Source organism: Pseudophryne corroboree, chromosome 6 (genome assembly GCF_028390025.1).
Source record: "Pseudophryne corroboree isolate aPseCor3 chromosome 6, aPseCor3.hap2, whole genome shotgun sequence".
Lineage (NCBI taxonomy): Eukaryota > Metazoa > Chordata > Amphibia > Anura > Myobatrachidae > Pseudophryne > Pseudophryne corroboree.
The window spans coordinates 573,183,923-573,211,524 of NC_086449.1; the positions used below are offsets into that span (position 1 = coordinate 573,183,923).

The 27,602-nt window shown below is 46.6% G+C and overlaps 1 protein-coding gene and 1 pseudogene across 1 annotated transcript in view; one reads left to right on the forward strand and one right to left on the reverse strand.

The window, feature by feature from the left end:
* CCDC87 (coiled-coil domain containing 87) overlaps positions 1-20,024 on the forward strand; it is a 141,836-nt gene extending 121,812 nt beyond the window's left edge. The window contains exons 19-21 of the mRNA XM_063927847.1: positions 9,549-9,663; positions 11,187-11,329; positions 19,395-20,024. Of these exons, the coding sequence (XP_063783917.1) occupies positions 9,549-9,663; positions 11,187-11,329; positions 19,395-19,541 (405 nt within the window). The 3' untranslated portion in view covers positions 19,542-20,024. The remainder of the gene's footprint in view (positions 1-9,548; positions 9,664-11,186; positions 11,330-19,394) is intronic.
* Positions 4,690-4,808, reverse strand: LOC134936891 (5S ribosomal RNA; annotated as a pseudogene).
* Positions 20,025-27,602: the final 7,578 nt, after the last annotated feature.

Below are 27,602 nucleotides of genomic sequence, written 5' to 3' on the forward strand. Positions count from 1 at the left end.
ATTTTCACTTTCAGTGTTTCCCAGACATATCTATCACTATATTCTGTACCCTAAGGGACTAAGGCCGTCATTCCGAGTTGATCGCTAGCTGCCGTTGTTCGCTGCGTAGCGATCATTTTAAAAAACGGCAAAACTGCGCATGCACCGCAATGCGCACGCGCGGTGTACGGGTACAAAGAGCATTGTGGTTTTGCACAGGTTCTAGCGACGCTTTCAGCCACACTAGCAAACGCAGGGAGATTGACAGCAAACGGGAGTTTCTGGGTGGCAACTGACCATTTTCTGGGAGTGTTTGAAAAAATGCAGGTGTGGCCGGGCGTTTGCTGAGCGGGTATTTGACGTCATTACCGTGTCACTCGTTGCAGCAATCATCGCACAGAATAAGTAACTACAGGGCTGGTCTTGTTCTGCACAAAATATTTTTGCTGCCGCTCGGCTGCACAGGCGGTCGCACTCCTGCAAAGCAAAAATACACTCCCCCGTGGGCGGCCACTATGTGTTTGCATGGCTGCTAAAAGTAGCTAGCGAGCGATCAACTCGGAATGAGGGCCTAGGTACGTCAGGATCTATTATATAGTGCGTCACAGTATTTACCTATTACGTGTATTATACTGTGTGCTCAGTCATATATAATACCGGATTTATTCGCAGGTGTTGGGTACTGGGGATTCAGTCACATAATACCAGATTTATTCGCAGGCGTTGTGTACTGGGGACTCTGTCACATACTAGAGAATTTATTCGCAGGTATTGTGCTCTGTCTGGCTTAATCGTACTCATGCGCTCTATTGTTGCATTCACTGAAATGTCTAACAAAAAGGGCATTAAGTCCGGGGACGCTACCGCATCATGCAGGGCATGCACCAAGGATTTACTTGAGAGGGAAGTTTTCTATGATGGTCTGTGTACTGTGTGTCATACCTCTCCAAATCAGTCCGCAGCTCCTGCAACCAATCAGGAGCCACCCTGGCTATGTCCTCAACTCTATTGGGTACTCTGGTAGACTGTCTCACGCCTACTATGGGATCACCTGTGCCACTACAGCCACAAATTGTCCCTATGGTTAATCCACCTTGGGTGAATAATTTGTCTAACCAGCTGCAGCAATTAAACCAATCTTTGGTTAGAGATAAACCTGCTATAGGTCACACTCGTGTCACTGGGTCATCTAAGCGGGCTGCTTCCTCCTCACAATCCATGCATCTCTCAGAAGTTTCTTCTGAGGAGGATTGGGAACAAACTGTCCTGTCTGACACTGAATCAGATGCTTCTGATGAGGAACCTTCTTTACAGGTGGATGTCCCTGATGGTTGCTATTAGGCAGATCCTCCAAATACTGATGATGATGAGGATTCCACTACGGTGTCTAAGAAACCTGACAAGTTTAAACGTCAGAAGGTAGCTAAAACTCTATTACCACATTCTGACCATTTAGTGGACATACGCAGAGAACCCTGGTCTGAGCCAGGGAAGAATTCCCCCTACCTAAACGAGCCTTAGCTCGATATCCTCTCCCTGCAGAGTTATGTAACAAGTGGGAAAACCCACCGCCGCGGTGGATTCCCATGTCGTCCATCTAGTGGTATCTTCTACTCTGCCTGTCACTACTGTCACGTCACTAAAGGAACCGACAGATAAACGCGTGGAGGGATGCCTGAAATTTATTTACTCCCTGACAGGTGCTGTACATAGACCCACTATCGCAGCCTCCTGGGCTGCAAAAGGTATTGAAGCATGGGTTCAGGCATTGGAGGAAGAGCTACCCGATGAATTATCTGACAAGGCCAGACAATACCTGTCTCACATTACCACCGCCACCTATTATATACAGGAGGCGTTCACTGAGGCAGGTGTGTTGGCGTCTAAGGCGTCGACTACGTCTGTCCTAGCTCGCCGTATTCTGTGGTTGAGGTCATGGAAGGTGGACCTGGACTCCAAAAAGACTTTGGAGGTACTCCCTTTTAAGGGAGACAGCTTGTTTGGGGAAGACCTAAATAAAATTGTGTCTGATTTAGCGGCTGCTAAAACTGCATTTCTCCCAAATCCTACTCCCTCTGCACAAAGGGCAAAAGGTACCACTTTTCATTCCTTTCGGCCTCATGGGAAAGCAAAATATCAGGCATACCCGAGACAGTCTCCTGCTACCAAAACAACAAAGCCCAAGATAAAATAGTCCTTGTCTTCTAAAGAAGACAAGCCTGCCGCATGACGGGGCAGGCCTCTTCCTGAGGGATCCCAGGGTGGGGGACTAACTTCTACAGTTCACCCAGGTCTGGTTAAAGACCACTTCAGACACATGGGTGCGGGAAGTCGTCTCTCACGGGTACACAGTCTCCTTCAAGAGACGACCTCTTCGCCAGTTTTGCACCACGGTTATTCCTTCAGATCCGTTAAAAGCGCAAGCTTTACAAATGGTTGTGAGTTCCCTCCTGGATACAGGAGTGGTGGTGCCGGTACCTCTGTCCCAGAGAGGCAAAGGATACTACTCGACCCTGTTACTAGTTCCAAAACCCAATGGGTCTTTCCGGCCTATACTCAACCTCAAATCATCAAGTTTGTGAGAGTGTCCAAGTTCCGTATGGAAACTGCGCTCAATTGTACCGGCCATGGAACTCGGAAACTATATGGTATCCCTGGATTTACAAGATGCATACCTGCATATACCTATTGGCATGTTGCATCAGCAGTATCTGCGGTTTGCTATTGGCAATGTCCACTATCAGTTTCAGGCTCTGCCATTTGGACTGGCTCCGGCCCCTCAGATCTTCACCAAGGTTATGGCCGTGATGACGGCTCATCTCCATCGCCAGGGAGTCAGGATCCTGCCGTATCTGGACGACTTGCTGATCTTGGCAAACTCCCACGATGTCCTACTCAGTCATCTACAAGTCACAGTAAGCTTTCTACAAGCCCACGGGTGGCTCAACAATTGGAAGAAGTCCTCGCTGGTCCCAGCTCAGAGCATGGTGCACCTGGGGTCACTGCTGGACACGCACAGTCAATGGCTGTTTCTGTCTCCAGAAAAGGTCCTGAAGCTTCAGGACAGGATAAGATGCTTCCTTTGTTATCCCAGAGTGTCGAAACACTGGGCGATGCAAGTACTTGGCCTGATGGGGTCGTTATTCAACACGGTAGAGTACGTTCAATTTCATTCCCGCCCTCTGCAGAGGTTAATCCTTTCCAAATGGGATGGCCTACCTCATCGGATCAGGTCTCATATGATCACTTTGACTCCAGAGGTTCGTCTGTCACTGACCTGGTCCCTTCAGGACCAACAATTAAGCAGGGGCCGTCCCTTCTGGATCCCCGGGAACAAACAACGCTTTTTTCAGGGTGGACCAAGGAGGAATCACTTCTCCCGATAAATATTCAGGAGTTGCGGGCAGTGTCCAATGCGTTGTCTCTTGCCCTGCCCCTAGTACAGAACAGGCCTGTTCAAGTACGGTCAGACAACGCCACCACTATGGCATACATCAACCATCAAGGCGGCACTCGAAGTCGCATGGCAATATTGGAGGTGTCAAAAATCCTTCAATGGGCGGAACGTCATCTGCCAGCAATATCAGCAGTGTTCATTCCAGGTGTCCTCAACTGAGAAGCGGACTTCCACCGTCGCCAGGATGTGCACGCCGGAGAGTGGAGCCTTCATCCGGAGGTCTTTCAACTCCTAGTGGACAAGTGGGGTCTACCCAATGTAGACCTGATGTCGTCTCGAGTTCCAGTCTTCGGATCAAGGACCAGGGATCCTCAAACAGCGTTCGTGGACGCACTAGCCATTCCATGGAACTTTCGGCTGCCTTACGTGTTCCCTCCAGTGTCACTCCTGCCCAGGGTATTGCGGAAGTTCAAGCATAAAGGAGGAATACTAATTCTAGTAGCTCCAGCGTGGCCCAGACGGCATTGGTTCTCAGACCTGTAGGGTCTATCGACAGAGCGTCCACGTCTACTTCCTCAACGAACAGACCTCCTTGTACAGGGCCCTTGTTTCTATCCAGACCTGACAAAGACATAGGGCGATTGGGCACAGGTCACAAAAATGTAATAAATTGAAAAAACCAAAGTCGGACAATTAATTACCCTTAGTAGCGGGAGCGAGAAAATATCTATGATTTTCTCCTATATGCTGTCCTCATTGGTGGTGCGCCCAGAGCTAGAAAGTACACAGACTAACAAGGAAGAAAAAGAAGGCTCTTGTGTGGGCGCACTCTATACAGGAAAAAAGTTCCTATAATGTATATCAGAGAATGTTAAAACATAACTTTTATTGGTAATAAGATAAACACATTTTACCCATCTAAACGATCCATAAAGAAATAAAGAATTGGGAATTTTTTTTTAAATGTTCTGGTCTCTTTATTTAAAGAATGATTGGAAAGGTTTGTAGACACAGGATTGTCATACCACCATTTCCCCTGACCAGTACAGATAACTGTATTGATAGGACCGAGGAGTGGTCAAAGCATTAGTATATAAATATCCAACTATGATCACTTAAATTAAGTGGATATATAGCTGTTTAGAGGTCACCAGACTCTAGCACCTGAATCATTCGACAAATACCATAATTGTAAATGGAAAAAACATTGATCTGCACTGAGCATTCACTGACTAGATGAGAAGATATGAGAAAGAAATAGTGGTGATACTGCTGTTGGCGTGTTCTTCTCACACAGAGAGGAAACAATTCCTACTCTACAACACCAGGTATTCACAGGTAGTCTCCTTTCCTGGTACTAACCCGGCCCAACGCTGTTTAGCTTCCAAGATCGGACGAGATCGGGCGATGGCAGCGTGGTATGATAGTAGAGGATAGTATGATCAGCACGCCAATGAGAGTGCACCTATATAAGAAATAATTCAGTATGAAATGATAGAAAGAAATAGAAAGAAGAGAGAAAGTGAAAAGATAAGTAAGAATAGGTGGATCTGCTTTCCACGTTAGGCACGGTTCAACAGCACCCACATTCGTGGCTCTGTGCTCCGTGAATCGAGGATGAGAGTCCATGAGACAGATAAGGGGGTGGAATTGATTCTAAGTTGGTGTTCTCGATAATTGGGGTTGAAATCCAAAATTAGAAATACAATTAATAATGCAGAAAAATGCTGTGGATAAAGTCAGTCTCAAAGAATGATCACCACAGTAAACACGTAAGATGGACAGTCTGACTGCAATACTGTCATTGAAATCCCCTTAGGGAGTATAGGTTATCACAAAATACAATAGTATCGCAGGAAAAATTATAGATAATAAATGAACATAGGCATGTATATTATATGCACAGAGGATCTTCTTAACAATGCTAAGACAGTGTTTACATGTTAACAAATCCGCAAGCTATGTCGATCAAATGTTTGAACAAAAACAATATGTCATAAATTTCTGATCCAGAATAGGAAGTGAAAAGCAGCTAATCTGTGATTTGGAATGAAAATGACAGACAATTCTCTGAATTTTATTACCAGATAGATTCAGTGATGGTTACAGGTAATTTTCAGTGTGCGGAAGGGAATTTGGGGGTGGGGATTTGCACCCCCCTTCCTCTTTGTTTGTTTGTCTGTGACCCCTCCCCCTTCCAGCACCTGATATATATTATCTCCAGGTATGATTGAGCAGCTTCCAAATTGTTTGTCTGCTTGTGTGCATGAGGCATTGAATGGGAGCAGCATTTGGAAGGCATGCTGTTCCTTGTAGTGCCAATGGGAGATCCTGGGGGTGGCTCCCTGGTAAGTTAGCTCTCAGTCTGGAACTGTTTTAGTAATGGCCTTTATTATGAGGCGTACTGTGACAAATTACATGGCCCAATGTGGGCACTGCTATCAAGTAGTTAGGACTGCTGTATCAGAGAAGCCGTGAAGTGGCCAGCAGCTAAACATGTGTTTGCAAACATTTGTGACGAATTCTCGGAATTTTATTACCAGATAGATTCAGGGATGGTTACAGGTAATTTTCAGTGTGCGGAAGGGAATTTGGGGGTGGGGATTTGCACCCCCCTTCCTCTTTGTTTGTTTGTCTGTGACCCCTCCCCCTTCCAGCACCTGATATATAATTATCTCCAGGTATGATTGAGCAGCTTCCAAATTGTTTGTCTAGCAAAAAAAACTCAGTCCGGGGTTTTTCCCACACACATAGGGTTCTGCTATTCAATTAGGGGACAGAAATGGGATGCAGTGATTTCTGCGTCTTTTTTCTCGCACCTCCAGAGCAAGCCATTAATTTTAGGAAAAATCACCGGGACTTGCTCTGGGACTCCGGCAGCACCCACCTCAGTACTAATTAAGCAATTGAAAGATTCCAATTAGCTTAGTCAGTAATTACCTTCTGAAGTGGGGTCTTCATCTAGCGTCAGGAGCCGGGTCTTCTACAGCAGTGTATGTGATATGTGTGCATGAGTGTGTGACCCCAGTGTGTGTGTGACCCAAAGAGTGTTAACCCCTCCTTCCCTCCAGAGCCAGCAGCTGGGAGAACTACAATTGCCAGTAGCCCCCACCCCAGTGGCAAGATGGAGGAGAGACCATCAGAGAGCACCTGGTAGGTATTATTATATATTTTTTTTCTCTCGTGTCACAGGGTTTTCAGCGCTGAAAATCCTGCAACCATTTTATATTAATTGGATGGCATTGGGTATCAGGAGCGCGCATACTCGCAGTAATCCAAAATTGGAGATGAGGGTTTTTTTACCTCGCTAAACCTTGCACTCAATTGAATTCCCTCCATAGAGTAAAAAAACCCACTCTAGACTTGAACTCATGACCTCAGTGCTGTGCAGCAGTAATGCTAACCATTACACCAACTATGCTGTCTACATCCACTTTACCAAAGACTGAACTTGGAAAAGGGTGAGGAAAGAGCAGGAAAAATGTTTGCTCCCAAGTGAGAAAAATAAATGTGGGATTAAGTGAGTTTCTGCAAGTGATTGACAGTTACCTTTACTTAGACCACATATACTTAGACCACATATACTGACAATTCATTCATTTAAGCCAGGCAAGAACATAGTAGTATTATTCACAAAGCACAACATACATGCACTGTATTCTTTTCATTCATCACTTGCTTAAGGTACATACACACTAAGTGATACGTATCATGAGTGATATCGCCTAGTGTTTTCCCTACCCTACCGAGCGGCCAATATACTGCGTACACACTGAACGATAGCGCAAGCAATTTCGTTCAGTGACGTCATGTCACGCCTGGTCAGTACGTGCAGCTTTGGACGATAAGTCCAAATTGAGCTGCACGCACAGGCGACACAGGGGTATGATATGGATGCGCAGTACCATGTATCGTTCATTGGGCCTAATTCAGACCTGATTGCAGCAGAAAAATTGTTCTCTAATGGGCAAAACCATGTGCACTGCAGGTAGGGCAGATGTAACATGTGCAGAGAGAGTTAGATTTAGGTGGGTTATATTGTTTCTGTGCAGGGTAAATACTGGCTGCTTTATTTTTACACTGCAATTTAGATTTCAGTTTGAACACTCTAACACAAATCTAACTCTCTCTGCACATATTATACCTGCCCCCCCTGCAGTGCACATGGTTTTGCCCTTTAGAGAACAATTTTGTTGCTGCGATCAGGTCTGAATTAGGGCCATAGGCATGCATGCATGTGGGGCATCAGATATATATCAGTCTCTCACCAAAAGCAGGTGCTGCGGTGGGCTAGCTGAAAGATAGTACAGGTCCCGGGCTGTTAAGCTCGGTACCACCGCAGGAGGCTTCAACAGACCGATTAGATGTTAATCCCTCCTGTTTTTCTCAAGGTGAAAGTACTTGCCCCACATGCACAGTGTTGTCTTAGAATATGGTACTGTGATGAATGAAAATTCTACAAAGCACTAGCACTATGTCACTTTACCGCATCATTTTACATTTTATTTGTGTACTTTTCATGTGATATTTGACTGTTCATAGTCATTGTATCCAAGTTGTGTTGGATTGTTTTAAAATAAAAAAAAATTTTTAAACATTAAATCTCGCTGCATCAAATCATCCAGGGAAAACTCGCGCCTACAGATGTATACTTCTTTTTAGTATTGTTTCTTGTGTGGAACTGAGTGCTCGGTTCCAATCTAGTATATATCAAGGCTGCTTGATAGTTTTTCCCGCTGCGCGGAAAAAAAGTTTTCACACTTTTTTTACTTTATTCCTAAATATGTCATTCCTTCCTGAGCTTCTCCTAATTATGTGTCCTTGTACCTATATTCACTGTTCTGTCTATCTTGTCTTGCCTTTCAGTTGACTATACTGCACTCTATCTTCCTTACCATCATACCCTGCTATGTAGTACTCACCTCCTCCTACCTGTCTTCCTGCATGGTAACTGGAAACTTCAGCAGCTGTAGATAGAATGTTACGGGATGAAGCATTGTGATGTCACAGGCTAGTGATGTCTCAGGCTAGGTGTGATGTCACAGTAACCAGCAGCAAGCTACCAAGTTACAGCTATCTTACATGTACATTTTATACATCAATTATAACTGGATTTACATGAATTTCTAGTTTAAAATAATGAGACTAGTGTAGAAAATGAACTATAAGGCAATGTTGTATAGAGTGCCTCAATATATAGGTAAAGGGAAAATATAAGTGAAAGCAATTTCTAGACTAAATCACCACTTATATTTTATAAGGAAATAAAGTTCTTTATCTAACAGACTGAATTAATAATTTTCTGTGTGTGTGTGTGTGTGTGTGTGTGTGTGTGTGTGTGTGTGTGTGTGTGTGTGTGTGTACATATATAATCTGCCAACTGTCACGATTTTTTGGGAGGCTTCTGTCAATCGCTGCTCTGCTGTAGAGCAGCGGTGAATAGACGCTGTGCATATACGCATACAGTGCCTATTTACGGAGACAGAGGGACCGGGGCATGCCAGCAACTCAGAGTGCTACAGAGTGTTACATACATAACACAGGCGCAAGCTCCGGCATCTCCCGGCTCTCCCTTCTTCAGTCGCAGTGAATACTCCGCTGTGCCCCCCCCCCCCCCCCCCTACTGTGAGGCAACGCATTCCCCCCACTGATCCATTGCCACTGGCAGGTTTTTGTTATCCTTTGAAGCTAAGCCATGTGACGTGGCAGCTGCTTCTGGTATCTCCTCAGTGAGAGGCCAGGCAGAGAAGCTTCCTGCAGCGGCAGCGTGCGGCCAGTTCCTCTGGGACTCGGAGAGCTGTCCCGCAATGCACTCTTCTTCAGTCCCCCGGAAAGGCTTCTGTAACAAGCTGCACTGTATGTGTAGCAAATGTGCTGTAGTCTAGTGTGGTTGTGCTGCATTGCGGGGGATGGGGCTATTTAGTACATGATGGTAGTGGTGTGTGTCAGCAGGGCTGTAGCTAGGTGTGTGTCGAGTGTGCTCAGCCCACAGCGCATAAGCACTGGCCCAATTTTAAGTATGGAGGGGGGGTGGGGGTGCACCAATTTTCTTTCTGGCACAAGGCACCAAAATGTCTAGTTACGGCTCTGTGAATATTTAAATATATAAACAACATATACTTACAAATAATGTGCATCAGATGTAACTTATCTATCTTAAATTTTTTCTCAGGCAATAACAATGTGGGAAGAGGCAGTGAGACTCATCAAGGGAAGAGAAAAGATTTTAGCCGAGCTGGAGATGTTTGAGAGGACAGCTTCTGACCCCAACAGATTCTTTCACAGAGGTAAGTATGACATAGGATTTGGAAATGAAACTGTAAGCCCTAAGCTGCAAGCTGGAAACACCCAATCGGTCACTTTTCAGTGTCATTTGCTCCTGGATAACAGAGCTTAGTAAGAATCTTAGTAAGCCATATCAATCATAACGCATTGTTCCACACATCTCTTTTGTGGATGGAACTTGCAATTTTTAGTACACTGCATGCCCTAGAGCCAAGCATATGCATCTCCAGGTCATATGACTCTCAAGGTGCATACACACGGTGCGATTTGTGCTTACGATTTTGACTATATAGTCAAATTCGTAAGATAAGTTAGCACAAATCACACCATGTGTATGCACTTGTGATACCGATGCGCGGTCCCGCAGGGTCGGCATCGCAAGGAAATATAGTTTGTGCAGGTAGGGACAATACTGACTAGATTGGAGGTTCATGCCTCTGGGCACTTTCTAGTCAATATCAGCCATTAGCCAGAATTGCACCGTGTGTACTCACCTTTAGTCCCAACTCCCAAGTTGTGGCTGACTGGATGTAACTCAGAGCCGGCCCTAACCAATATGATGCCCTAGGCAAGATTTTGGGTGGTGCCCCCTAGCACCGCCGCTAGTTCTGCAGGAGATGTCTGGCATGAGTCAGCTGGCTCTGCTAACGTTGGGCGCTTTTTGTTTATGAAAATGCATCTTATTTGCATTACTATGTGGCTAGGATGCACAAGCAGCTTCTGCTGATTAAAATGATATGCAGCATGCCTATATTCTGTGTGGGACTGCGGCTGTATCTGCATACGAAATGCTACATTACAGTGATTTCCAGGAATAAACTGCATCGTAGCATTTTGTATGCAGATACAGCCGTAGTCACACACAGAATATAGGCATGCCGCATATCATTTTAATCAGCAGAAGCGGCTGGTGCCCTTAACTATACCAAATGCCCTAGGCATTTGCCTAGTTTGCCTATGCATAAGGCCGGCTCTGATGTAACTGGATGGCAATCGGATGACTGCACACAGCAAACAAGTAATATCTTGCATCAGTAACATTTAGGTTCTTAATCATATCTATCTATCTATCTATCTATCTATCTATCTATCTATCTATCTATCTATCTATCTATCTATCTATCTATCTATCTATCTTGCATCAGTAACATGTAGGTTCTTAATCATATCTGTCTGTCTGTCTGTCTATCTATCTATCATCAGTAACATTTAGGTTCTTAATCATATCTATCTGTCTGTCTGTCTGTCTGTCTGTCTGTCTGTCTATATCTATCTATCTATCTTGCATCAGTAACATGTAGGTTCTTAATCATATCTATCTATGTATCTCTCTCTCTCTCTCTCTCTCTCTCTCTCTCTATCTATCTATCTATCTGTACAGTTAAGTATTTCACCATGAGTATTTATGGTCGCCATGATGTAATGTTAATGTCCGCATAGTAGGGATATACTTGTAAATAATGATAATCTCAAAATGCTAGACAGGTAAATAAAAAATGAATTAAATCAATGTTATGTTCTTTAGGTTATGAAGGAACATCGATGGCGAGGATGGAGGAGTCCAGGAAAAGGCAAACCCTACATAAACAGATCACAGGCTTTGAGCATGACTTAACTAAACTATTACAAGTCATAAAGAAAACCCTCAATGACACAGTCAGCTTTAATGTGAGTACAGAAACAGTCATTCAGAAACCGCTATATTTGTTTACACTTACAGTAAGTGCACCAGGGAGCTCCTGTAGCTAAAGTGTTGCTTATATTTTCTTCAAGTTATGCCACATCTGCAGAATCCTTTTACATCTGTCCTGTTTGGTCCGTTTGTTTTTCAGTATTACAGGTTTTCAAAATACAGAATTGGCATGTAGTTCAGAATCTCTCTTCTGTATCCCCTAAGTAGTATTACAGTGCATTCAGAAAGTATTCACAGCGCTTAACTTTTTCCACATTTTGTTGTGTTACATCCTTATTCCAAAATGGAATAAATAATTTTTTTCCCTCAAAATTCTACACACAATACCCCATAATGACAACCTGAAAAAAGTTTTTTTGTGATTTTTGCAAAATTCTTAAAAATAAAAAACTAAGAAATCTCATGTACATAAGTATTCACAGCCTTTGCCCACTACTTTGTTGATGTACCTTTGGCAGCAATTACAGCCCAAGTCTTTTTGAATATTATGCCACAAGCTTGGCACACCTATATTTGGGCAGTTTGGTTGGATGGGAAGCGTCGGTGCACAGCCATTTTCTCTGACGTCCTAGTGGATGCTGGGAACTCCGTAAGGACCATGGGGAATAGCGGGCTCCGAAGGAGGCTGGGCACTCTAGAAAGATTTATGACTACCTGGTGTGCACTGGCTCCTCCCACTATGACCCTCCTCCAAGCCTCAGTTAGATTTTGTGCCCGGCCGAGGTTGGATGCACACTAGGGGCTCTCCTGAGCCCTTAGAAAGAAAGTATAGATTTAGGTTTTTTATTTTCAGTGAGACCTGCTGGCAACAGGCTCACTGCAGCGAGGGACTAAGGGGAGAAGAAGCGAACTCGCCTGCTTGCAGCCGGATTGGGCTTCTTAGGCTACTGGACACCATTAGCTCCAGAGGGATCGACCGCAGGCCCAGTCCTTGGTGTTCGGTCCCGGAGCCGCGCCGCCGTCCCCCTTACAGAGCCAGAAGCAAGAAGAGGTCCGGAAAAACGGCGGCAGAAGACATCAGTCTTCACCAAAGTAGCGCACAGCACTGCAGCTGTGCGCCATTGCTCCTCATACACACTTCATACTCCGGTCACTGAGGGTGCAGGGCGCTGGGGGGGGGCGCCCTGAGAAGCAATAATAACACCTTGGCTGGCAAAAATTCCACAATATATAGTCCCAGAGGCTATATATGTGGAAAATACCCCTGCCAGAATATGGAAAAAAGCGGGAGAATAGTCCGCGGAAAAGGGGCGGAGCTATCTCTCACAGCACACTGGCGCCATTTCTCCTTCACAGATCCGCTGGAAGGAAGCTCCCTGGCTCTCCCCTGCAGTCTACACTACAGAACAGGGTAAAAACAGAGAGGGGGGGCACTAAATTTAGGCGCAGTATATAATATATAGAAAAAGCAGCTATAGGGGACATAACTCAGTTAGTCCCTGCATTATATAGCGCTCTGGTGTGTGCTGGCATACTCTCACTCTGTCCCCCCAAAGGGCTTTTGTGGGTCCTGTCCTCATTCGGAGCATTCCTTGTGTGTGTGCGGTGTGTCGGTACGGCTGTGTCGACATGTTTGATGAGGATAATGATGTGCAGGCGGAGCAGATGCCTTTAGAAGGGATGTCACCCCCTGCGGGGCAGACACCTGAGTGGATGAGCTTATGGAACAAATGTGGGACAGCCGACTTCTCAGCTCGTGCCTGCCCAGGCGTCGCATGGGTCGTCAGGGGCTCTAAAACGCCCGCTACCGCAAGCAGACCCAGATGTCGACACTGATACTGACACCAGTGTCGACGACGATGAGTCTAACCCACTAAGGCCATTCACTGCATGATTGAGGCAATGAAAGAGGTGTTACACATTTCTGATATAACTACAGGTACCACTAAAAAGGGTATTATGTTTGGGGAGGAAAAACTACCCGTAGTTTTTCCCCCATCAGATGAATTAAATGAAGTGTGTGAAGAAGCGTGGGCTTTCCCTGATAAAAAATTGGTAATTCCTAAGAAGGTACTAATGGCGTTCCCTTTCCCGCCAGAGGATAGGTCACGTTGGGAAACACCCCCCAGGGTGGATAAAGCGCTCACACGTTTGTCTAAAAAGGTGGCACTACCGTCTCCGGATACGGCCACCCTCAAGGAACCTGCTGATAGAAAGCAGGAGGCGATCCTGAAGTCTGTATATACACACTCAGGCATTATACTTAGGCCAGCTATTGCGTCAGCTTGGATGTGCAGTGCTGCCGCTGCGTGGTCAGATAAACTGTCAGAAAATATTGACACATTAGACAGAGACACGATCCTGTTAACCATAGACCATATAAAAGACTCAGTCTTATATATGAGAGATGCACAGAGGGAAATCTGCCGACTGGCATCTAAAGTAAGTGCATTGTCCATTTCTGCTAGGAGAGGCTTATGGACTCGCCAGTGGACAGGAGATGCAGATTCTAAAAAGCACATGGAAGTGTTGCCATATAAGGGTGAGGAATTATTTGGGGATGGTCTCTCGGACCTAGTTTCCACAGCAACGTCTGGGAAGTCAGCATTTTTACCCCATGTCCCCTCACAGCCTAAGAAGGCGCCGTTTTATCAGGTTCAGTCCTTTCGGACCCAGAAAAACAGGCGTGGAAAAGGCGGGTCCTTTCTGTCCAGAGGCAGAGGTAGGGGAAAAAGGCTGCAACAAACAGCAGGTTCCCAGGAGCAAAAGTCCTCCCCCGCTTCTTCTTCCAAGTCCGCCGCATGACGGTGGGGCTCCACAGGCGGAGCCAGGTACGGTGGGGGGTCGCCTCAAGAATTTCAGCGATCAGTGGGCTCGCTCACAGGTGGAACCCTGGATCCTGCAAATAGTATCTCAGGGGTACAAACTGGAATTCGGGGCGTCCCCACCCCACCGGTTCCTAAAATCTGCCTTGCCCATTGCTCCCTCAGACAGGGAGGCGGTGCTAGCGGCAATTCACAAGCTGTATTCCCAGCAGGTGATAATCAAGGTACCCCTACTTCAACAAGGCCGGGGTTATTATTCCACACTATTTGTGGTACCGAAACCGGACGGTTCGGTGAGACCCATTTTAAATTTAAAATCCTTGAACACGTACATAAAAAAATTCAAGTTCAAGATGGAATCGCTCTGGGCGGTTATTGCAAGCCTGGACGAGGGGGATTACATGGTATCCCTAGACATCAAGGATGCTTACTTGCATGTCCCCATTTACCATCCTCACCAGGAGTACCTCAGATTTGTGGTACAGGATTGCCATTACCAATTCCAGACGCTGCCGTTTGGCCTGTCCACGGCACCGAGGGTATTTACCAAGGTTATGGCGGAAATGATGATACTCCTTCGAAAAAAGGGAGTTTTAATTATCCCGTACTTGGACGATCTCCTAATAAAAGCGAGGTCCAAGAAACAGTTGTTGGTGGGAGTAGCACTATCTCAGGAGGTGCTGCACCAGCACGGCTGGATTCTGAATATCCCAAAGTCACAGCTGGTTCCGACGACACGGCTACTGTTCCTGGGTATGATTCTGGATACAGTCCAGAAGAAAGTGTTTCTCCCGGAGGAGAAAGCCAGGGAGTTGTCATCTCTAGTCAGAGACCTCCTGAAACCAAAACAGGTATCAGTGCATCGCTGCACACGGGTCCTGGGAAAGATGGTGGCTTCTTACGAAGCAATTCCCTTCGGCAGGTTCCATGCCAGAATCTTTCAGTGGGACCTGTTGGACCAGTGGTCCGGATCGCATCTTCAGATGCATCGCTTAATAACCCTGTCTCCAAGAACCAGGGTGTCTCTACTGTGGTGGCTGCAGAGTGCCCATCTTCTAGAGGGCCGCAGGTTCGGCATACAGGACTGGGTCCTGGTGACCACGGATGCCAGCCTTCGAGGCTGGGGGGCAGTCATACAGGGAAGAAACTTCCAAGGACTATGGTCGAGTCAGGAGACTTCCCTTCACATAAATATTCTGGAACTAAGGGCCATCTACAATGCCCTAAGTCAAGCAAGATCCCTGCTCCTACACCAGCCGGTGCTGATCCAGTCAGACAACATCACGGCAGTCGCCCATGTAAATCGACAGGGCGGCACAAGAAGCAGGATGGCGATGGCAGAAGCCACAAGAATTCTCCAATGGGCGGAGAATCATGTACTAGCACTGTCAGCAGTGTTCATTCCGGGAGTGGACAACTGGGAAGCAGACTTCCTCAGCAGACACGACCTCCACCCGGGAGAGTGGGGACTTCACCCAGAAGTCTTCCAGATGCTGGTAAACCGTTGGGAACGGCCACAGGTGGACATGATGGCGTCCCGTCTCAACAAAAAGTTAAAAAGATATTGCGCCAGGTCAAGGGACCCTCAGGCGATAGCTGTGGACGCTCTAGTGACACCGTGGGTGTACCAGTCGGTTTATGTGTTCCCTCCTCTGCCTCTCATTCCAAAGGTATTGAGAATAATAAGAAAGCGAGGAGTAAACACAATTCTCGTGGTTCCGGATTGGCCAAGACGAGCGTGGTACCCGGAACTTCAAGAGATGCTCTCAGAGGACCCGTGGCCTCTACCGCTCAGACAGGACCTGTTACAGCAGGGGCCCTGTCTGTTCCAAGACTTACCGCGGCTGCGTTTGACGGCATGGCGGTTGAACACCGGATCCTAAAGGAAAAGGGTATTCCGGAAGAAGTCATTCCTACGCTTATTAAGGCCAGGAAAGATGTTACGGCAACGCATTATCACCGCATATGGCGGAAATATGTTGCATGGTGCGAGGCCAATAAGGCCCCAACAGAGGAATTTCAACTAGGTCGATTTCTGCATTTCCTGCAAGCAGGAGTGGATATGGGCCTAAAACTAGGCTCCATTAAAGTACAGATCTCGGCTCTGTCGATTTTCTTTCAAAAAGAACTAGCTTCAGTACCTGAAGTTCAGACATTTGTGAAAGGAGTGCTGCATATTCAGCCCCCATTTGTGCCTCCTGTGGCACCTTGGGATCTCAACGTGATGTTGAGTTTCTTAAAATCACATTGGTTTGAGCCACTAAAAACCGTGGATCTGAAATATCTCACGTGGAAAGTGGTCATGTTATTAGCCTTGGCTTCAGCCAGGCGAGTGTCAGAATTGGCGGCTTTATCATGTAAAAGCCCTTATCTGATTTTCCATATGGATAGGGCAGAGTTGAGGACTCGTCCCCAATTTCTCCCTAAGGTGGTGTCAGCATTTCACCTGAACCAGCCTATTGTGGTGCCGGCGGCTACTAGTGAATTGGAGGACTCCAAGTTGCTAGACGTTGTCAGGGCCCTGAAAATATATGTTTCCAGGACGGCTGGAGTCAGAAAATCTGACTCGCTGTTTATCCTGTATGCACCCAACAAGCTGGGTGCTCCTGCTTCTAAGCAGTCTATTGCTCGCTGGATTTGTAGTACAATTCAGCTTGCACATTCTGTGGCAGGCATACCACAGCCAAAATCTGTAAATGCCCATTCCACAAGGAAGGTGGGCTCATCTTGGGCGGCTGCCCGAGGGGTCTCGGCTTTACAACTTTGCCGAGCAGCTACTTGGTCAGGGGCAAACACGTTTGCAAAATTCTACAAATTTGATACCCTGGCTGAGGAGGACCTGGAGTTCTCTCATTCGGTGCTACAGAGTCATCCGCACTCTCCCGCCCGTTTGGGAGCTTTGGTATAATCCCCATGGTCCTTACGGAGTTCCCAGCATCCACTAGGACGTCAGAGAAAATAAGAATTTACTCACCGGTAATTCTATTTCTCGTAGTCCGTAGTGGATGCTGGGCGCCCATCCCAAGTGCGGATTGTCTGCAATACTTGTAAATAGTTATTGTTAACTAAAGGGTTATTGTTGAGCCATCTGTTGAGAGGCTCAGTTGTTTTTCATACTGTCAAACTGGATATAGTATCACGAGTGGTACGGTGTGATTGGTGTGGCTGGTAAGAGTCTTACCCGGGATTCTAAATCCTTCCTTATTATGTCAGCTCGTCCGGGCACAGTGTCCTAACTGAGGCTTGGAGGAGGGTCATAGTGGGAGGAGCCAGTGCACACCAGGTAGTCATAAATCTTTCTAGAGTGCCCAGCCTCCTTCGGAGCCCGCTATTCCCCATGGTCCTTACGGAGTTCCCGGCATCCACTACGGACTACGAGAAATAGAATTACCGGTGAGTAAATTCTTATTTTAAGATCTCTCCAGAGATGTTCAATCGGATTCAAGTCTGGTCTCTGGCTGGACCACTCAAGGACATTCAGAGTTGTCCTAAAGCCACTCCTTTGACATCTTGGCTGTGTGCTTAGGGTCGTTGTCCTGCTGAAAGATGAACCGTCGCCCCAGTCTGAGGTCAAGAGCGTTCTGGAGCAGGTTTTCATCCAGGATGTCTCTGTACATTGCTGCATTCATCTTTCCCTCTATCCTGACTAGTCTCCCAGTTCCTGCCGCTGAAAAACATCCCCACAGCATGATGCTGCCACCACCATGCTTCACTGTAAGGATGGTATTGGCCTGGTGATGAGCGGTGCTTGGTTTCCTCCAAACATGATGCCTGGCATTCATGCCAAAGAGTTAAATCTTTATATCATCAGACCAGAGTATTTTGTTTCTCATGGTCAGAGAGTCTTTCAGGTGCATTTTGGCAAACTCCAGGCGGGCTGCCATGTCCTTTTTACTAAGGAATGGCTTCCGTCTGGCCACTCTACCATACAGGCCTAATTTGTGGATTGCTGCAGAGATTGTTGTCCTTCTGGAAGGTTCTCCTCTCTCCACAGAGGAATGCTGTAGCTCAGACAGAGTGACCATCAGGTTCTTGGTCACCTCTCTGACTAGGGACCTTCTCCCCCGATCACTCAGTTTAGACGGCCGGCCAGCTCTAGGAAGAGTCCTGGTGGTTACAAACTACTTTCATTTATGAATGATGGAGGACACTGTGCCCATTGGGACCTTCAAAGCAGCAGATATTTTTCTGTACCCTTCCCCAGATTTGTACCTCAGGACAATCCTGTCTCAGAGGTCTACAGACAATTCCTTTGACTTCATGCTTGGTTTGTGCTCAGACATGTACTGTCAAGTGTGGGACCTTATATAGACAGGTGTGTGCCTTTCCAAATCATGTCCAATCAACTGAATTTACCACAGGGGGACTCCAATTAAGCTGTAGGAACATCTCATGGATGATCAGTGGCAACAGAATGCACCTGAGCTCAATTTTGAGCTTCATGTCAAAGGCTGTGAATACTTATGTACATGTGATTTTTGGTATTTTTAATAAATTTGCAAAAATCACACAAACTTTTTTCATGCTGTGATTATGGGGTATTGTGTGTAGAATTTTGAGGGAAAAAATGAATTTATTCCATTTTGAATAAGGCTGTAACGTAATAAAATGTGGAAAAAGTGAAAAGCTGTGAATACTTTCCGGATGCACTGTATATGTTATTAATATAACTGTCACCCTCCCCTTCTCCATGCTGTCTTTTTATATGGGAGATCGTCAATATATAAGTCGCAAGAGCATTTTGATAAATCCGCGCCTTTATATTGTTAGTTCTCGAAGACCACAGTGACACATTAACCACTTAACTGCTCATTTTTACCCCAAAACCACTCAGAAATTGTATTGTTTTTCAATTTACATAAGTTTAGGAAGTATTTTTAAAAATGGATTTAAATAATGAAATGAAAAACAAAAAAAGGAAATGCCTAACCGTACGTACAACCTATGTGGATCCCCAATGGCAATGACCCCCCCAAACCCACACCCACCCTCAGACCATAAACCAGTGTCCATTGTGGCACTATCCCCCATCATATAAAGATATATTTATGTATACACACACGCTCACTGCGGCTACATCTGTATACACTAATAATGTACCTCATTTTTAATACTATGGTGATTGCTACTCTTCTGCTAAATTTAAGTGGATTCAGAACTTGGATTTCATCCCACAAGCTGAACTGTTACTGGAATACATACTGTATGTAGATTACCTGCATCCCCTGTTACTAGTGAGTGTGTAATAGTTAATATATAATTCCTTGTGTTACAGGGAAGACCATATATTGAAAAAATTAAGTGGGACAAGACAGAAATGCTCTATTGGCTGCAACAAGATCGACGCAAATCTTTAATGGAAATGGATATTAAAAAAGAAAATACTCTTGTAAAACTGGAACCTCTAAACCCAGTCATTTAGTATACAAGATTGTAAAATTCAGGGGTTTGTTGAACAACCAGTATATATTGCCACTTTACATCCAGCAGAAAACTGTTCACCGATAAATAATCCCTGTACTGTATGTCTTTACATTTTACACCTGATAATGAGAAAACACAAAAAAGGGGTGAGTAGTGCAATATACATTTTGTGATGGCACATTTGTATTTAGGTGTAAGTTTGCCCATTTTCAAGATCTGCACATTAAGATTACGGCATTACTGGGGTCTGCAAAGTTATACTGGATGAGAAGCTGTGACTTCACATGCAGCCGCTGTGCACCTAAACATGGCAGGTAGCCGTAGCAGGTAGCTGCTAGGCTGCGTAGGCAGAGAGCTACTCATCAGGTGCGAAAGCATCGCCGCCGTGGACTGCCGGCGGACTTGCCCAGTGCTGGGCGTCCCCCCGCATGTAGATGTGTGTTTTCTCTTACGTCCTAGAGGATGCTGGGGACTCCAAAAGGACCATGGGGGTATAGATGGGATTCGCAGGAGCTTGGGCACACTGAAAAGACTTAAACTGGGTGTGAACTGGCTCCTCCCTCTATGCCCCTCCTCCAGACCTCAGTTAGACTTTGTGCCCAGGACTGACTGGCCACTCACTAGGGGAGCTCTCCTGAGTTTCTCTGGAAAAGACTTTTGTTAGGTTTTTTATTTTCAGGGAGACCTGCTGGCTACAGGCTCCCTGCATCGTGGGACTGAGGGGAGAGAAGTCAGACCTACTTCTACTTAGTTTAAGGGCTCTGCTTCTCGGCTACTGGACACCATTAGCTCCAGAGGGTTCGATCACTTGGTGCGCCTAGCTGCTTGTTCCCGGAGCCGCGCTGTCAACACCTTCACAGAAGCCAGAAGAAAGAAGCCGGGTGAGTAGGCAGAAGACTTCAGTGACGGCAGAAGACTTCAGTAAAGGAGGTACAGCGCAGCGGTAGCTCCCACACACTATCACCAACGGCACTCACAGGGTGCAGGGCGCTGGGGGGGGCGCCCTGGGCAGCATGTTACTGAGGTCTGGGAGCCGGCAGAAGCCACTGTTTCTCAGACCCCCGCCGGCATTTTAAATTTCTCTAACGTCCTAGTGGATGCTGGGGACTCCGTAAGGACCATGGGGAATAGACGGGCTCCGCAGGAGACATGGGCACTTTAAGAAAGAATTTAGATTCTGGTGTGCTCTGGCTCGTCCAAATAAATACAGGCGTGGAAAAGGTTCGTCCTTCCTCGCTTCAAAGGGTAGAGGAAGGGGAAAGAAGTCGCCTGCCGTGTCAGGCGCCCAGGACCAAAAGTCCTCCCCTGCCTCTATCAAGTCCACCGCATGACGCTGGGGCTTCCCTGGGGGAGTCCGGACCGGTGGGGGGCCGTCTGCGGATGTTCAGTCATGTCTGGATTCAATCAGACCTGGATCCTTGGGTCCTAGAGATTGTGTCTCAAGGATACAAGCTGGAGTTTCGGGAGGTGCCCCCTCACCGGTTTTTCATTTCGGCCTTACCAGTGTCTCTTCTGGACGGGGGGTGGTGCTGGCAGCGATACAAAAGTTGTGTCAACAGAGGGTCATTGTTCCCATTCCCCCGTCCCAACTGGGGGAGGGGTTCTACTCGAGCCTCTTTGTTGTACCGAAACCGGACGGTTCGGTCAGACCGATTCTGAATCTAAAATCCCTCAATCCATACATGAAAGTTTTCAAGTTCAAGATGGAATCTCTTCGAGCTGTGATTTCCAGCCTAGAAGGGGGGGATTTTATGGCGTCAGTCGACATAAAGGATGCATACTTACACGTCCCAATATATCCTTCGCATCAGGCCTTCCTCAGGTTTGCGATACAGGATTCTCATTACTAATTTCAGACGTTGCCGTTTGGGCTTTCCACGGCCCCGAGGATTTTCACCAAGGTCATGGCAGAAATGATGGTTCTCCTTCGCAAGCAAGGGTTTACAATTATCCCGTACTTGGACGATCTCCTGATAAAGGCGAGGTCCAAGGAACGGTTGCTGAGAAGTGTGAATTTGTCGCTGTCGGTTCTGCGACAGCACGGTTGGGTGCTAAATTTGCCAAAATCTCAGTTGATTCTGACCACTCGGCTGCCTTTTCTGGGCATGATTCTGGACACGGAGTTACGGAGAGTATTTCTTTCAGAAGAAAAAGCTCTGGAACTGCTGACGATGGTCAGGGAACTTCTGAGGCCTACAAGTGTGTCGATCCATCACTGTACTCGGGTTCTGGGGAAAATGGTTGCGGCGTACAAAGCCATTCCATTTGGCAGGTTTCATGCCCGGGTGTTTCAGTGGGACTTGCTGAGCAAATGGTCTGGGTCTCACCTGCACATGCATCGGAAAATAAGTCTATCTCCCAGAGCCAGAATTTCTCTCCTGTGGTGGCTACAAAGTTCTCACCTCCTAGGAGGATGCAGGTTCGGTATCCAGGACTGGGTACTTCTGACAACAGATGCAAGTCTCCGGGGCTGGGGCGCAGTCACCCAAGGAAGAAACTTCCAGGGGAAATGGTCGCTCCAGGAAGCTTGTCTCCACATAAATGTTCTCGCGTTAAGAGCTATTTACAACGGCCTGCTACAAGCAAGAAGCCTTCTTCAGGGTCGACCTGTCCTGGTACAGTCGGACAACATCACAGTGGTGGCACATATAAACCGTCAAGGCAGAACAAGGAGCAGGGCGGCTATGGCGGAGGCCACAAGAATCCTTCGCTGGGCGGAACAACACGTGAGCGCCCTGTCAGCAGTCTTCCTTCCGGGAGTGGACAACTGGGAAGCAGATTTCCTCAGCAGACACTATCTCCATCCAGGAGAGTGGGCTCTTCACCAAGAGGTATTTGCAGAGGTGACAAAGCGTTGGGGAATTCCGCTGATCGACATGATGGCGTCTCGTCTCAACAAGAAGCTTCCGAGGTATTGTTCCAGGTCAAGGGACCCCCAAGCCAGTGCAGTGGACGCCCTGGTGTCTCCGTGGGTGTTCCAGTCGGTGTGTGTGTTCCCTCCACTTCCTCTCATTCCACAGGTACTGGGGATCATTCGACGAGCAAGGGTTCAGGCGATTCTCGTTGTTCCAGATTGGCCAAGAAGGGCCTGGTATCCGGATCTTCAGGAATTACTGGTGGAAGATCCTTGGCCGCTTCCTCTAAGAGAGGACCTGTTGTTGCAGGGTCCATGCGTGTTTCCAGACTTACCGCGGCTGCGTTTGACGGCATGGAAGTTGCGCGCCAGATCTTAGATCGTCAGGGTATTCCCGGAGAGGTCATTCCCACTCTCATTAAGGCTCGGAAGAAGGTTACCGCGAGACATTATCACCGTATTTGGAGAAAGTATGTTTCCTGGTGTGAGACTAAAAAGGCTTCTGTGGAAGATTTTCTCTTGGGTCGATTTCTCCACTTTTTGCAGGCAGGCTTAGATGCAGGCCTGAAATTAGGCTCCATCAAAGTGCAGATTTCGGCTTTGTCTATTTTCTTTCAAAAGGAATTAGCTGTCCTCCCAGAGGTTCAGACTTTTGTGAAAGGAGTGATGCATATGAATCCTCCGTTTGTGCCTCCTGTGGCACCATGGGACCTTGAGGTGGTCTTGCAGTTTCTCATGTCTTCCTGGTTTGAACCTTTGCGTAAGGTTGAGTTGAAGTTTCTCACTTGGAAGGTAGTCATGCTGTTGGCTCTGGCATCTGCCAGGCGAGTGTCAGAGTTGGCGGCCTTACCTCATAAGAGCCCGTACTTGGTTTTTCATTCGGATAGGGCGGAATTGAGGACTCATCAACAATTTCTGCCGAAGGTGGTTTCTTCGTTTCACATTAACCAACCTATTGTGGTGCCGGTGGCTACGGATGCTGTGGCAGTTCCAAAGTCTCTTGATGTTGTCAGAGCCTTGAAAATCTACGTCGCCAGAACGGCTGTTGCCAGGAAAACTGAAGCGTTGTTTGTCCTGTATGCTTCCAACAAGATTGGTCATCCTGCTTCGAAACAGACTATTGCACGCTGGATTTGTAGTACGATTCAGCAAGCTCATTCTTCGGCTGGGCTACCAGTGCCGAAGTCTGTAAAGGCCCATTCTACCAGAAAAGTGGGCTCATCTTGGGCGGCTGCCCGAGGGGTTTCGGCACTTCAGCTTTGCCGAGCAGCTACGTGGTCGGGTTCAAACACCTTTGCTAAGTTTTACAAGTTTGATACCCTGGCTGAGGAGGACCTCATGTTTGCTCAATCGGTGCTGCAGAGTCGCCCGCACTCTCCCGCCCGGGTTGGAGCTTTGGTATAGACCCCATGGTCCTTTTGGAGTCCCCAGCATCCTCTTGGACGTAAGAGAAAATAGGATTTTAGTACCTACCTGTAAATCCTTTTCTCCTAGTCCGTAGAGGATGCTGGGCGCCCATCCCAGTGCGGACTGTTGCTTGCAGTGTATTCTTGCGGGTTAAGTTAGTTTATACATGGGTTGTGTATTTATGGTTTTCAGCTTGTTGCTGTTGTATTTCATACTGTTATCTGGTTTACTGTTACTCCGGTTGTACGGTATGTTTGTGGTGTGGGCTGGTATATATATATGTATAGTAGGCCTTAGTTAAACAAAAATCCTTTCCTCGAAATGTCCTTCTCTCCTGGGCACAGTTCCTATAAATGAGGTCTGGGGGAGGGGCATAGAGGGAGGAGCCAGTTCACACCCAGTTTAAGTCTTTTCAGTATGTCCAAGCTCCTGCGGATCCCGTCTATACCCCCATGGTCCTTTTGGAGTCCCCAGCATCCTCTACGGACTAGGAGAAAAGGATTTACCGGTAGGTACTAAAATCCTATTTTTTCGCACATCTACGATCAGGTCTGAATTAGGCCCACAGTTTCAAATTCAGAGAATAAAGTATGTGCAGCACGATGTGTAATTTATACTGACCTTTTTCTGTTCTGGTACTCAGGGGTATACACTTATAATTCTATAACAAATTCCATAAACAAGAAACATTTTTTTTAAATCATAAAGGATATTTATCAAATATCAAAGAAAGATTAAATTGTGAGAGCTAAAGTATTAGCCAATCAGCCTTTACATTAAGCCCAGAACACACTAGGCGATCCCCGCCGATGCCGATATTGGCGGCGGCAGGGACCCGGCGGAGTGTCGGCATCGGCAAGTGCATACACACTTACCAATGCTGGCAGGGAAGGGAGCGGCGGTGGGGTGAACGACGGCTATGCTGCGCTGTCGTAAACGAGGACCTCCCTCATCTGTACATGTTCAGACAAAGGAGGGGGTCGTTAACGATGCGGGAGCGCGCATCATTAACGACATTGAGTGTACACGCTGGACGAGATTGTAAATGATGTCATTCAGATCAGCCCTTCTGAGAGAGATTTCACTTTCTCGTCTAGTGTGTAAGGGGCTTTACATTTTACAGGCTGTGTTTGAAAAATTACAGGAGCTGATTGGGTGGTACTTTATTTCTCACTGTTTTATCTATTTCCAAGCTTTGATAAATACCCCTTAATCACTTCAGAATGAAGTATCTGCACACTTATTTAGAGAGCCCTTTACACTATTAAATGAAACAAACTCCCAGTGATCCTTTGTATCAGCAGTATTATAAGAGTAAATAAAAAAGTATGAAATAAAGGGGGCAGTCCTAACGTGTTACTCAGTGTAGGGTTTCTTTCCACCATGTGCATTTCTCCTGGACCCACAACACACAAAAAGTTGAGCAGAGCGTTTCAGTTGTTTACTTCCACATATGATAGGTAATAAAGCATGATATTCAAACACTCGTTGCATTTTATTTATTGTTAATACTAGAAATTACTTAATTACTGGTGTATAAATAATTTTTTAAATAAATTTAATGACTAGGTATTGATTTTCTGTACAAAATAAAGTATGATAATTACAGTAGTTTAATAGGGGTTGGGTACATGATGCTGACGTTCAGAATCCCCACCGCGGCATCCCTATGGTCTGAATCCTAACCCTCCCGGCATACTTATGTGTTGGATCCTGGCACTGGTATTCTGACTGCTGGTATATTGAACGTTGGGATCCCAACAACATCCCTATAACAGTGCTGTTTTACACCCTCAGTGACCTCAATTATCACCAAAACCTGCTGAGGGTATTTCAGGAATAGGAACTCTGTAATAGACCAAGGTCTGTTCTACCTTTTGGATGTTCCAGTCTCTGCCATTCATTACTTCACCTAGAATAGTGCCTCTCACCCTGGGGTACTCGCTGTGATGTTCAGTAATATTTAAAAAAAAAAAGTTCTGCAATTGCATTACAGGAGGAACCTCATAAACAAATGCTAAGTCACATGTGCCTTATGTTCCTTGTGAAATGCCATACTGCAGGGGTGGCCAGACTTTTGGAGTCGGCGATCTACTTTGAAAGCTAAAAAGCTTTTGTGATCTACCTAGGAGGAATAATAGCGCGTGCAAAAAAAGGGGCGTGGCATAACAAAAAGTGGGCGTGGTATAACAAAAAAAGGGACGTAGCCTTGCTGCACAGAGTGTAATGACTGCCTCACACGAAATAACACATTGGCCTCCACAGGTAAAAACCTCACACATATGCTCCCACAGTGCCAGATACACACATGCCCCCGCAGTGCCATGTGCCCACAGTGCCAGATATGCCCCCACAGTGCCAGATACAGATATGCCCCCACAGTGCCATGTGCCCACAGTGCTAGATATGCCCCCACAGTGCCATATTATAGATATGCCCCCACAGTGCCATGTGCCCACAGTGCCAGATATGCCCCCACAGTGCCAGATACAGATATGCACCCACAGTGCTAGATATGCCCCACAGTGCCAGATTACAGATATGCCCCCACAGTGCCATGTGCCCACAGTGCCAGATATGCCCCCACAGTGTCAGATTACAGATATGCCCCCACAGTGCCATGGGCCCACAGTGCCAGATACAGATATGCCCCCACAGTACCAGATATGACCCCACAGTGCCAGATACAGATATGCCCCCACAGTGCCATGTGCCCACAGTGCTAGATATGCCCCCACAGTGCCAGATTATAGATATGCCCCCACAGTGCCAGATATGCCAGCACAGTGCCATGTGCCCACAGTGCCAGATATGACCCCACAGTGCCAGATTATAGATATGCCCCCACAGTGCCATATGCCCACAGTGCCAGATATGCCCCCACAGTGCCATGTGCCCACAGAGCTAGATATGCCCCCACAGTGCCACATATGACCCACATTGCCAGATATGCCCCCACTGAGCCATGTGCCCACAATGCCAGATATGCCCCTATAGTAGAGCTCACCGTTACTGTGTGGTGAGCGCAGCACAGCGCGCGCTTCTCCTGCCTGCCGCCCTGCTTTTCAGTCTGATCTCCGGCGGTGACGGCAGCCAGCGTGTATGTCTCAAATCAGGCGCCGGTCCGCGAGCTCTCATTGGCTAACGAACCGGCACCTGACTTGAGCCATACACTCCGCCGTCACTGCCGGAGACCAGACAGAGGGGCAGGGCGGCAGGCAGGAGAGGCGCGGCTTCGGGTGGCTGGGCGGAGGATCGCGATCGACTGGTCGCATGTCCGCGATCGACCAGTCGATCGCTATCGACTGTTTGGCCACCCCTGCCATACTGTCTCTATGAACGGTTCTGTGGGTCGTTTTGTAACAAAAGACTGTTGAAATGATGATATTGTGTAATTACTTCTGTTTTATTGTTCAAACAAGTTGTGACACGTCTTTTATTAGTAAAGCAATATTACTATATTCATCGCTTCAATAAAAATACAATTTAAAAAAAAAAAGGCCAAGTCTATCCCTGTAAATAGAAAGAATGTGGACTATAGTTTTTGTTAGTTTTAAATTATACACAAATTGTAATATGTGAGAAATGTATATGTACAATTTATTCTAGTATATTTATCTTGTTTATAGCATGGACATTATCGAGCACTTAATCGTTCTATCTAATCCCATTTCTTTTTCATCCACTAGGGGTCACTGGAGTACTCTTGGGATATGGACGGCTTAGCAGAAACAAAGGCACTGAATATTTAAATTTAGAACTCTCCACCCCTCCATATCCCAGAGTACCTCAGTGTAC